The sequence below is a fragment of the Hyperolius riggenbachi genome, chromosome 11 (assembly GCF_040937935.1).
Source record: "Hyperolius riggenbachi isolate aHypRig1 chromosome 11, aHypRig1.pri, whole genome shotgun sequence".
Lineage (NCBI taxonomy): Eukaryota > Metazoa > Chordata > Amphibia > Anura > Hyperoliidae > Hyperolius > Hyperolius riggenbachi.
In genome coordinates this window covers 189,953,323-189,966,027 of record NC_090656.1, presented here as the reverse complement: position 1 = coordinate 189,966,027, position 12,705 = coordinate 189,953,323, and the positions used below count along the sequence as shown (strand labels likewise).

Genomic DNA, 12,705 nt, shown 5'->3' with positions numbered 1-12,705 from the left:
TCATGAGCTGTATGCCAAAATCATCAATATTAAAACAATAAAAGGCTTGAACTACTTCAGTTGTAGTGTAATGAAACTAAAATATATGAAAGTCTAATGTTTATCAGTACATTAAAGAAAATAATGAACTTTATCACAATATGCTAATTTTTTGAGAAGATCCTGTATATATAGGGAGAGAGAGAGAGAGAGAGAGAGAGGGAGAGTCATGACAACACAATTCTTCTGGTTCTTTTGTTCCTTCTTCACTGGCACCCCTTAGTGTTTTCACCTTTTATCCTTCCCTTTATTTACTTTTATTTACTTATTTGTTATGCATAGCGTTTTAGTAAGAGGGCTTTTTGGTCCTTTGTAGCCCCACACTCCTAGGAGTTCTGGTTCACCACGAGCTTGCTAGGTAATCTGTAACTCTTATTTACTCTGCATCACCTTCATAACTCATTAGCTCATTCTTGTTTCACTTTATCTGCATCTTTTCAGTCTTCGCCTAATTTACTCTGTTACCCTTACAACTTATTAGCTCATTCTCATTTTTCTTTATCTGCTTTTTGCTCACTTTTAACCGCCATGAGTTCATTGACTTCAATGCTTTTATTAAAGGCTCTATCCTAACGATATCCCACCATACAGGGCTTTTTCTTGGGCAGTGCAGGCAGGGCGCCCTGGGTACAGACCGGCAAGTAGAAGAAGGGGGGCGCAGGCAGAAGGACATAACTGCTGGGGAACTGGTGACACGTAGTGTATCCAAATGGAAAAAGAAGGTGAGCACCTTGTGGAAATCTTCTTGTGATTGGACACATACCTGAGCAAGGGGAGGAGCTGGGAGTATATCAGTGGGATGTGCGGCAGAAGGGGTTATTAGGTCTAGATAAAGCCCCAATGGAGGTGTGAAACGATCGTCGACCATGACTCCTCCTCCACACCTCCTGCTGGCCTGTCTCACCATGCTGCTATTCTGCCTTATGGAATTGATAAGTATTTTGTCACTTTTTACTACTGCCATATTTTAAGAACATTTTTTGAAGTAAAGTTTTGCAAGTTTTATATGCTATAAGTGTGCTGCTCCTGGTCTCTTTACTCTCACTGTGGAATAGTAATGGTACTTGTTTTCTACCGGATGTTGCACCACTATGAAGGTTGTGGATTATGTATCAGGCAGTAAATCAGTGTGCACTCACTAGCTAATCTTTTTGGGAAAAAGAAAGATTACCAGTGCGATCACCTTCCTTTTTGCTGTTTTTTGCTGTTTTTCACCTTCCCTGACTCCTCCTGGGCTGCCTGCGTCAGACGTCAAGTCATCATCACGTCACCACTGCGTGATGACACCTGATGTCCTGTAGAGGTACTGCATGCTGTCATTATGTGGCGACCATAGAGGAATCGGCTTTCCGGGCTCTCTTCGACTGTGTTTTCCTGGTCCCTGCTTCCTCCTGAATGAGCTGCTGGTCACTAATAAGTAGGCAGATCTACTTGTGACCTGTGGCTGTGTGGCTCTGTGTGACTGTCCCTAAAAACGGTTCACGAGTCCATGGGGGTGGTGGAGAAGGTGGCACAATATTTACACCTTCACCCTGGGTGCAATTTAGCCTAGAAACTGCCATGCCACCATATACCTCACCCTTTACTGCACCAACTACTTCTTATTAATATATTTAGTGAATCTCCCTTTTTCTTTACTGCTTGTTTTTTTTACCCTTTCTGTTTCTTTATATCTGAAGCATCTCAGGGCTGTGTGTTCTCCCCACTGCTTTATACATTGTACTCCAACCACTGCATGTCCGCAGATCCATCTGTGATGGTTTGCAGATAACACAGTAGTGTTATGAAAATGGGAAGGAGTCTGCCTATAGGCATGCAGTGGGACAGCTTTCTTCCTGGTGCAGCAGCAACCACTTGGAATGTAATGTTCTTCTATTTCAAAATGTTTATTGAAATTTTTAATCATAACAAAATTAATAAATGTCGCAGAACATCTGCGCATCATACCAGTGACAGTCACAATCATATACAGGCAGTGAAAAACGTATTATGCTTGCATTGTGCATCTTTCATCCAATGAGAGTGAGAGAGGTCTTATGGTTCAGTAAGTGCAAACTTATTTGGCCAAATAAAATGATTCTGATATGGTGACATTGGTTCTCCGGCCTGGAGTTGTAGAGGAGGATCCAGGGGGTGGAAGAGGATGGCGAGGGACCAATCAGCCCCAAGGGGGCTGGATGAAGCCCCAGGTATGTACCAATTTCTTCTTTTACTTCATCTCAGGTGCCCTTTAATCTGCAGTGCCTGCGCACTTCCTAATTTTAGTTTTACCAGTTATGGGCCAAACAAAACTTTCCTTCTGTTACCCCATATTTTCCACCTGATTGGTGCTTACGTCATAATGCACCTGCCCACTTTTTCCATGATCCTGGCTCAGGTGGGTGGCATACCACGGTGCACACAGCAGCCTTTACGTCGTCTGAGTAGAAACACATGGAGGCTCTCTGCTAAATTACTGACGCTACAGTGGTAAGAAATTCTATTTCTTTAAATATTTATACATGGATATTTTTATATCCGTTATGAACAACAGTTATTTTTTTTTTTTATTTAAAGTTTTATTGAGAAGCTCACTTAAAATACAAACATTAGGCAAAATGCAGAATATACACATGCACAGAAAAACCATAGTCAAAAATTACATCAAATACAAATGCCAAAATCAGAAACATCCTAACTCTCACCAATGAGCAGAACTAATAACATAAAGGAAGGATCGTGGGTTAATTTTCCCCACTAACGACAAACCACCAGAGGTTTCTGAAATAAATAGCTAGTAACCCAAACGTTTTTTTTCCAGATTATGTATCAGAGAAAGGAAAAAAGGAAAAAAGAAGAGAAAAGAAGAGTGAAAGAAAGAGAAAAAGAAGAAAAGTGCCTGAGCCGCAGACCACCTGCCCAACCGATCCTATGGGGCAAATAGGTTATAATACTTGTACTCAGCTATACTATAAATAAAGATGAACGGTCCCAGATTTTTTGAAATATGTACAAAGCCGTGCAGTAAGATGCTTCATGTGAACAACAATTATTAAGATGGGTTGTGCACTCCATATATTGAAACCCTCCCTTCATGGACGCAAACATGAGGGTCCCAGCCAGCATCAGTGGGGTTGAGGAGGACATGGAAAGTCTATGGACCATCCAGAGGCTTCCCTCTACTCAGGGCCAGATTTGTACTTTTTACCGCCCAAGGCCACTGTCATCAGCCGCCCCCTGACAAACAGCAAACCCCCTACCACACACACACTTTTATTGGTCCTCGTAATCAATGTATTTAAAGATGCTTATTAATGCAGCAATTTTACTGAATTATCAACTTGCCAATTGTTTGGCAGCTTAACTGCATGAGTGTGCCAGCCCGCCCCTTACTTCCTGGTGCCCTAGGCCATGGCCTTGTGGCTTTGCTTGGAATCCGGCCATGCCTCTTCTTAGATAAGAATCTAGCTTTTTTTGATGTTACAGGTTTATTTTAACTAGACTTCAGCCTTTGCAGTCACCCATCACTTACTCCTTCTCTGCCTAAACAGCCACACAGTACTTAACCATTTAATTCCTTGGTCAGGCATTAACCTCTTCAGTGATTGCCAACACTGGCATAACAATAGGGGATGCGACCCCAGCCATCGCGGGGGGGCCCGGGGCCCCACTAGGGCCCGCTCAGGGACTTTTGGGGGGGCATGAGGGGTCGCAGCATAAGAGGAGAGTGTGGCAGATTGGTGGGGAGGGGGGAAATCCCCCCCCCCCCTCACCTCGGGCTCTCCTCTCAGCGCTCCCCCTCCTGCATTCATTGGTGGCAGCGGTGGCGGCAGGATGACTCATTACCTCCTTCTCGCTGGAGGTCTTCCGTTCTCTAAGTGCAACTTCCAGTTTACACAGGAAGTTGCATGAAGCACTTAGATAACTGAAGACCTCCAGCGAGAAGGAGGTAATCAGTCATCCTGCCGCCACCGCTGCTGCTGCCACCAATGAATGCAGGAGGGGGAGCACTGAGAGGAGAGCCCGAGGTGGGGGGGGGGGGGAATTTACCCCCTCCCCACCAATCTGCCACACTCTCCTCTTATGCTGGGACCCCTCCTGCCCCCCAAAAGTCCCTGAGCGGGCCCTAGGGGGGAAGGGTGGGGCCCCGGATTATTTTTTTTTGCAGGGGGGCCCGGGGATTTCTAGATATGCCCCTGATTGCCAATCAACACTTGATTCATCCCTTAGTCTATGATCTGGGCCATGATAACGGGTGTATGTATTTCAGAGAATAACAAATACAGAATTTGATAAAAATATCTGGTATATGATACAAGTATGATAGGAACAGTATTATTCCTACAGTCACATTTAAATGTATTCTTAGAAATAATTTAGAGCATAAAGTGCTACACAGATAATCTGTTAAGTGTAAAGTTATGCAAACAATTTCACAAGACGTACAACAGCAAGTAGTAAATGAAGTAACATTCTGTGTACTGCAAGCCACATAAAACCAACTATAACATTACAATTCTTATTATATCAAGGCTTTAGTCTTGTGTCCTCCGTGCACCTGGGGTGATCAGGCTTCATTGATGTGCTTTTGCCTTTTCCACTTCTTACTCAAGTCTGAAAAACAATCATGGTAGAGTATCACATGAACTGACACAAAGTAAAGAACATTAAGTGATATTATATGGTAATTCCAACTGTGTGTTTATTTATTGTATTTTTAAAGCGCCAACATATTACGCAGCGCTGGATCGTCTACAAGTCCCTGAGCGAGTGGAGTCAACTATGTCCGCTGGTTGCTTAATGCTGCTCTCATCTTAAGGTATAAACCTGAGCAATTTAAAGTCTCTTACCCACGTCACGATTTTTTGCATGATTCCTCGAGCAGCGATTTTTTGAGTGGCAACTGATTGTTTCCGTGATCTTGCGATGTGGGTACATGCACGCGATTACATGAACGACGCTTTGAAACGCGCTACAATTATCCATTTCTGACAGTGGGACGTGAGCCTCACGTCTGCAGCGGCAGCTGCCACAGCCGCAGGGACGCGCTAGTCAAGACCCTGCAGTTTGGGGGGCTATGTGCGTAATCGTGCGGGCAGAAGCCCACGATCGCGATGTTACCGGCAACAGGCATTGTCTGCAGGGGGCAAAAGCCCCCCTGAGCCAAACTGTTCTTGTCCGCCGAGAATAATCACTGTTTTTAATCAAAAACAGTGATTATTCTTAAATAAAACCGCCACGCTGCCTCCCGCTCGTCAATTTCCATCGCTTACCACCGCCGTTCGTTAGATTAACCACTTGAGGACCCACCCTTTACCCCCCCTTAAAGAGGAACTGTAACGACAAAACGGCCTCTAGGGGGTACTCACCTCGGGTGGGGGAAGCCTCAGGATCCTAATGAGGCTTCCCACGCCGTCCTGCGTCCCTCGGGGGTCTCGCTGTAGCCCTCCGTACAGCCGTGACGCAATATTTACCTTCCTGGCTCCTGCGCAGGCGCTCCGATGCCTCTCGGCGCCGAAGTAGGCGGAAATACCCGATCGCCGTCGGGTCTGCTCTACTGCGCAGGCGCAAGTTTCCGGCGCCTGCGCAGTAGAGCGGACCCGACGGAGATCGGGTATTTCCGTCTATTTCCGTGCCGAAAGTCGCCACAGCGCCCCCGCTCGAGCCAGCAAAGGTAAATATTGAACTGACAGTCGGCACAGTCGCCGGCTGTTCGGAGGGCTGCGGCGAGACCCCCGTGGGACAGAGGACGGCGTGGGAAGCCTCATTAGGATCCGGAGGCTTCCCCCACCCGAGGTGAGTACCCCCCAGGGGAGGTTTTTGTTGTTACAGAGTCTCTTTAAGGACCAGCGCTGTTTGTTGGGATCTGTGCTGGGTGGGCTCTGCAGCCCCCAGCACAGATCAGGGTGCACGCAGAGCGATCAGATCGCCCCCCTTTTTTCCCCCCTATGGGGATGATGTGCAGGGGGGGTCTGATCGCTCCTGCCTGCAGGCATGTTGCGGGGGGGGGGGGCACCTCAAAGCCCTCCTCCGCGGCGAAATTCCCCCCCTCCCTCTCCTACCTTATCCCCCTGGTGATCCGGGCTGCACAGGACGCTATCCGTCCTGTGCAGCCAGTGACAGGATGTCCCCTGTCACATGGCGGCGATCCCCGGCCGCTGATTGGCCGGGGAACGCCGATCTGCCTTACGGCGCTGCTGCGCAGCAGCGCCGTACAATGTAAACAAAGCGGATTATTTCCGCTTGTGTTTACATTTAGCCTGCGAGCCGCCATCGGCGGCCCGCAGGCTATTCACGGAGCCCCCCGCCGTGAATTGACAGGAAGCAGCCACTCGCGCGAGCGGCTGCTTCCTGATTAATCAGCCTGCAGCTGGCGACGCAGAACTGCGTCGCTGGTCCTGCAGCTGCCACTTTGCCGATGCACGGTATAAGCGTGCGGTCGGCAAGTGGTTAATGAATGGGTACAAAGTTCCCATTCATTCATCTCCCCTCCAGGCCACTGTGATCGCAGGCATCAATGGATGCCTGCGTCACTTCCTTAGTTACATAGTAACACATTGCTTCCTATGTAGCGTACTTATTGTGCGCTTATAGGAAGTCCTGTGTGAGGACATCTTGTGGCCAAATAGTAAAATTACGCCTACAGGCATTAGACACTATTTTTTTTAAATATGTATGACAAGAGGGTATATAATTTTTTAAATATGGGCTTGTAAATAGGGATGGATGTAAAACTAAATAAAAATGCACCTTCATTTCCAAATAAAATATTGTCACCATACATTGTACTAAGGATATAATTTAAATATTGCAATAACCGGAACAAATGGGCAAATAAAATGTGTAACTTTTATCCACAGAAGAATGTTTAATTTTAAAACTATAAAGGCTGAAAACTGATAAATTATGAATTTAATATTTTTAAATATTTTTTATATTTAAAATGCATTTAGAATAAAAAAATTTAGAATAAAATAATTTAGCATAATGTACCACCCAAAGAATGCCTAATTGGTGGCAGAAAAAACAAGGAATACATAATTTTGTTGTGATAAGTAGTGATAAAGTTATTGGGGAATGATTGGGAGGAGCGCTGAAATGTGAAAATTCCTCTCGTCTACATAGCCGGCCTTTGACCTGAGCGACCAGAGTGGTTGCTCAGGGCGCCTGCTTTCAAGGGGGCGCCTATAGCTGGCTACCTATGTCGACGGCACCTACACCTGACTTCCTATACTGGGGGCACCTATAGCTGACTACCTATACTGAGGGAGGGAACCTACTCCTGGCTACCTATACTTTATACTGGGGGAGGGAACCTACTCCTGGCTACCTACACTGGGGGCACCAACACCTGGCTATCTATGGAGGGAGACCTACAACTGACTTCCTATACTGGGGGCACCTATGCTTGGCTATCTATATTAAGGGCAACTGCATATGAGATAATATACTGGGGGCAGATATAACTGGCTACCTACCTATACTGAGTCTGAGGGCATTTTTTTTTTGGGGGGGGGGGCGCACTGCGGCTATAACGCGTGGGGAAAATTGTCGGTGCTGTGCTATCATTCCAAATGGGGGGGGGGTAACTGTTGCGTACGTTAAAAAGGGGCGCTGGGAAAAAAGGGCGCGGGGTTTTAAACAATAAACATGGATAATGTTTAAAAATATAATATACTATATTTCGTTTAAATATTCGTTTTTATAAAGTTATAAATCATTAAATAATGTGCATGAAATCGGCAATTGTGAAAACGTTAATCTTTCGTTTAAACAGTGAAATGTATAATAACGTTTAAAAAAAAATTAGTAAGTAACCCTCCCTGTACCTACCCCTAACCCCTAGACCCCCGTATTGGTGCCTAAACCTAAGACCCCCCCTGGTGGTGCCTAAACCTAAGACCCCCCTGGTGGTGCCTAAACCTAAGACCCTCCTTAGTGATCACTGTATTGTGTGTAGAATAATGTTTTAGAAACAGTAAGGTATAAAATATATTACAATTTACGTTACGTACTGATCGCTTTATTTTGTGAATAATAATGTTTTACAAACAGTAAGGGATAACATTTAAAATAATGTTTTATTGAAATAGGAAACTTCGGGCGCCGTTGGAAAACGTTATTATTCTCGGGCGCCCTTTTTTCCCGTTCGGCGCCCAGTAAACGATATTTATTATGGGAGTGAATGGCGGCGCCTGATTTGTCCACTAGCCTCCTGCGCCCTTTTTTACTGTTTCTGTAACTGTCCCACTGATTGTTTTTATTAATATTCCTGAAAGGTTCTAGCCTTCATTTTTAAGTTTATTCAGGATAATACACTCTTCTCATCCATTTCGTGGTTATTAATGGTTTTTTTTCTATTATACATATGTGACGTGTCACAGAGATCTGAGCATTTGGTGTGATGTGTCTAGACTTCAAAAAGGTTGGGAACCACTGTCCTAGGAGGTAACTCAGGAGAAAATGTGAATTGCATATGGGCTTGTGGGTGTGCGCACATGCGTGCACGCGAAAAGAGGATGAGGGGGGGGGGGGGCACAAAAATAAGGTTTCGCTCAGGGCGCTGTGAAACCTAAGGCCGGCCCTGCTCGGGCTGAAATGGTTAAGGCAGTCACGCCAGATCGGATCTTTAAGATTCCCGACAACTCCCATACAAAGTACCGCAATCGTTTAACCTCTTGTTCATGCCTGTCTTGTACCGTCGTGTGTTCCCGCGGGTCAGAAGGTAGATTGGAGAACGCTCTTTGTCGGGAAGCGTTGCTGTGAGGTTCCCCAATCCATCCTAAGGTGAGTATTCAGCTTTAATGAGACATATGATGAAAAAAATACCTGTTCACTGTGGCATAGCTAAAGAGCTATTGGTCCGAGTGCAAATATTACAAGCACCCTATACATAATTAACCATTTCAGCCTGCAGGGATTATTCACCTTATGCAAAAGAGCAATTTTCACCTCCCATTCATCCGCCAATAACTTTATCACTACTTATCACAATGAATTGATCTATATCTTGTTTTTTCTGCCACCAATTAGGCTTTCTTTGGGTGGTACATTTTGCTAAGAATTATTTTTTTCTAAAGGCATTTTCACAGGTATATTAAGAAAAATATGGAAAAAAATCAATATTTCTCAGTTTTCGGCCATTATAGCTTGAAAATAATACATGCCACCATAATTAAAACCTATGGATTTTATTTGTCATGGTTATTACACCATTTAAATTTTGTCCCTATCACAATGTATGGCGCCAATATTTTATTTTGGAAATAAAGGTGCATTTTTTTAGTTTTGCGTCCATTTACAAGCTTATAATTGAAAAATGTTTGAAATATACCCTCTTAACATGCATATTTAAAAAGTTCAGACCCTTAGGTAACTATTTACGTTGTGTTTTTTTAATTGTTAATTGTATTTTTTTTTCCATAAAAAATCTAATTTAATTAACAGTTGATTTTAAATGTAATAATGTGGGTTCATTTTATTAAAAAAAATGTATCTATATGTAGTTTTACTATTTGGCCACAAGATGGCCACGGTGAGATTTGTTGTTGTTTTTTTTTTCGTCCTGGAAGCACTAAGAGGATGGGAAACTTTTTTTTTCTTAAAGACTACGGCCTCTGATGAGAAGCCGTCGGTTTTTCTGCTGGGGACTTAGATCAATGAACGGGAACCATGTTCCCATTCATTGATCTCCGGGCTACTGGGGTCGGCACAGGGTTGCGCAGCAGTACTGCAGCAGCTGCCTGGACGTGAAAATCACGTCCAGGTGGCATAAATGGTTAATATGGTGCACCCAAACCTGCCAATGTCAGAGGGGTATAAGCATGGGGAGAGGAACACTTTATGAATAATTATCATTATTCAATGCACATAAAGAAGTGATCAGCATTGCACCAGTGAATAGCTAATCCAGCGATTAAAGCTGGGCTCCAAATTTCTACTTTTCTGGGATAAAGTAGACCTTGGCCCCTTCCTCCCACCCTAACAGTAGAGAATCTCTGGAGCACAACTCACTTTATGGTCATTTTCACTAGATATCAGCATCCTGTATGTCTGCAACTGTTATGTAATAGGATATGCAGTTCTCACTTTTCCCAATTTTGGGGAATTTCTATATCATATGAGGCCTGTTGCACTAAAGTCCAGTAAAGTTGCCATGTGCAGGGAGCACATGGCAGTTGCCATTACTAGCACAGAAGGAGCACCCGGTGTTATCCCATTAGTGGCACGTCCGTTACCAGGGTAATATGGCAACGCGTGTTACTTTGCATGTTACCATAGTGATGCGCATGCTGCTAATGGGTTAACGGATGTTGATCAATCTGTGTTAGTAACAGTAAAACTGCCGTGCATTCCCTACGCTTGGTAACTTTACCGGACTTTAGTGCATCAGTAGGGATGCTCATTTGGATTTCACAGAAATTTCCACATTTCTCGGAAATCAGAAAACGGAAATCGAATTTCTGCAGAAATACCACATTACTGCAACTCGGTAATCTTAGCCCAGTCACAGAACTCGGAAGCGTTGGACCAATCAGAGACTGCAGCGTCAACCCGGAAGTATTTGGCCAATTAGACAATGCGAAAAATTACCGAAAGAAGACTCCTCGGAATATGGATTTCTGTGGGAATACCGCATTACTGCAACTCAGTAATTTTTGCCCAATCACAGAACTCGGAAGCAATGGGCCAATCAGAGAATGCGGAGGAAACCTGTAAGTAATTGGCCAATCAGAGAATGTAAAAAAATGACTAAAAAGAAAAGACTCCTGAGAAGACGAAATTGGAACTTGGAAAACAGAAATCTGCAGAATCGGTAATCAGCATTGCCGGAAATTTGAATTTCTGTGGAATCAGAAATCTGCATTTCCGACCATCGCTATGCATCAGGGCCCGTTGTCATTAGTTCCTACTGCCCGGGTTTGTGACATGTTTTCCACAGAGATATCTTTATCAGTTAGTATATCTAGCTGAAAACTATATTAACCCCCCTGCCGTTTCAAAAAAATTAGCAGGGGGTGGCGCAGTACTTTTATTTCTTTTTTTAAATCATGTAGCTAGCCTAGGGCTAGCTACATGATAGCCGCTGTGCGCCGACATCCCCCCTCCCCTTCCGATTGCCTCCGGCGATCAGAGCAAACAGGAAATCACGTTCAGAACGGGATTTCCTGTTTGGCTTCCCCCGTCGCCATAGCGACGATCGGGATGACGTCATCCACGTTATGGCGTCGGAGGGAGTCCCGATCCACCCCTTAGCACTGCCAGGCACTGATTGGCCAGGCTGCGCAAGGGGTCTGGGAGGGGGCGGCGCGGCGGGTAGCGGCGGATCGGCGGCGAACGGATGTTACACGCAGCTAGCAAAGTGCTAGCTGCGTGTAACAAAAAAAAATTATGCAAATCGGTCCACCAGGGCCTGAGAAATCCTCCTTGATGGCTTACCCCGAACTCTGTTCGGGATAACCGGCAAGGAGGTTACAGAAAACCTATAATGAAAAAAATCCCTCCGGGGGATACTTACCTCGGGAGGGGGAAGCCTCTGGATCCTAACGAGGCTCTCCACCGTCCCTCTGTTCAAGTTCCAGGGTATCCGGAAGTGCGGCGAGGTAAATATTTACCTACTGCGATCCTGCGCAAGTGCACTAGCCGCTCTTCCTTCAGGTTAAGGCGGAAATAGCCGACCCCGATTAATCCGCTCTACTGCGCAGGCGCAAGTCCTTTTGCGCCATCGCAGTAGAGCGGATACGATTGTATCCCAGAGAGGTAAATATATCAAGCCTTGTCAAGCTTGTCATGGGATCCAGCGCTGGATTCCCTAAAGCTACAGGGGAGGGGGAAGCCTCATTGGGACTCTGAGGCTTCCCCCTCCCGAGGTAAGTATCTTCCAGAGAGCTTTTTTTAAAGTACAGAGTCTCTGTAATGTTAATTTACTGTCCAATAGTAGCAGGTAAAGCAGTCCTTTTTGTTTATGCTACTCAAGCTCTATTGCTTCTTCTGCAGCAAATGTTTGGAAAACTGAGACATATGTAAATGGTAAAGAGTGTGACCTGATTTCTCAAAATATTATTCTGATCCTGTAATCCTCAAATATTCCAATGACTACGGTAATCTGAAGTGGGATTTTATCTTACAATAAGAATACTTATAAAGGGCACCAGACTGAATTACACTTTAATAATAGCTATATTTAGAAGTATTACCTTTCGTAAAAAGCTCTTGGAGAACCGACAAGGCATGGGCAAAACAAGGATAAGCCGATCGCCACATATTGGATTATCAGGATTGAAAAGGCGAACAAATAAAGATCTCTCTGACAGAATCCTTCATACTCCTTATAGATCTTAAAGACCCAAACACTGCCTTTAAAATTGAAAACAATAAGAATGTTAAGTTTTCAGCAAAATCAACAATACTGCTTACAAATCTGAAGTTGAATTAAAAGTGGACAGTGGCATTAAATCACCTATTTTGATGTTCATAACTGATCCTATGGTCTTAAAGGATACCCGAGGTGACATGTGACATGATGAGATAGACCTGGGTATGTACAGTGCCGAGCACACAAATAACTATGCTGTGTTCCTTTTTTTCTTTCTCTGCCTGAAAGTGTTAAATATCAGGTATGTAAAGTGGCTAACTCAGTCCCAACTCAGACAGGAAGTGACTAGAGTGTGATCCTCACTGATAAGA

General features: G+C 44.5%; 1 protein-coding gene and 1 long non-coding RNA gene across 3 annotated transcripts in view; one reads left to right on the top strand and one right to left on the bottom strand.

Moving 5' to 3' along the window:
• LOC137539061 (uncharacterized) overlaps positions 1–3,159 on the top strand; it is a 126,250-nt gene extending 123,091 nt beyond the window's left edge. The window contains exon 3 of the long non-coding RNA XR_011024923.1: positions 2,840–3,159. This is a non-coding gene — a long non-coding RNA (uncharacterized lncRNA). The remainder of the gene's footprint in view (positions 1–2,839) is intronic.
• A 959-nt stretch (positions 3,160–4,118) lies between these two features.
• LOC137538216 (transmembrane protein 272-like) overlaps positions 4,119–12,705 on the bottom strand; it is a 35,495-nt gene continuing 26,908 nt past the window's right edge. For both annotated transcript variants that reach the window (XM_068260258.1, XM_068260259.1), the window contains exons 5-6: positions 12,216–12,375; positions 4,119–4,632 (exon numbers count right to left, since the gene is read on the bottom strand). In XM_068260258.1, coding sequence (XP_068116359.1) covers positions 4,623–4,632; positions 12,216–12,375 — 170 coding nt within the window. In that variant the 3' untranslated portion in view covers positions 4,119–4,622. The remainder of the gene's footprint in view (positions 4,633–12,215; positions 12,376–12,705) is intronic.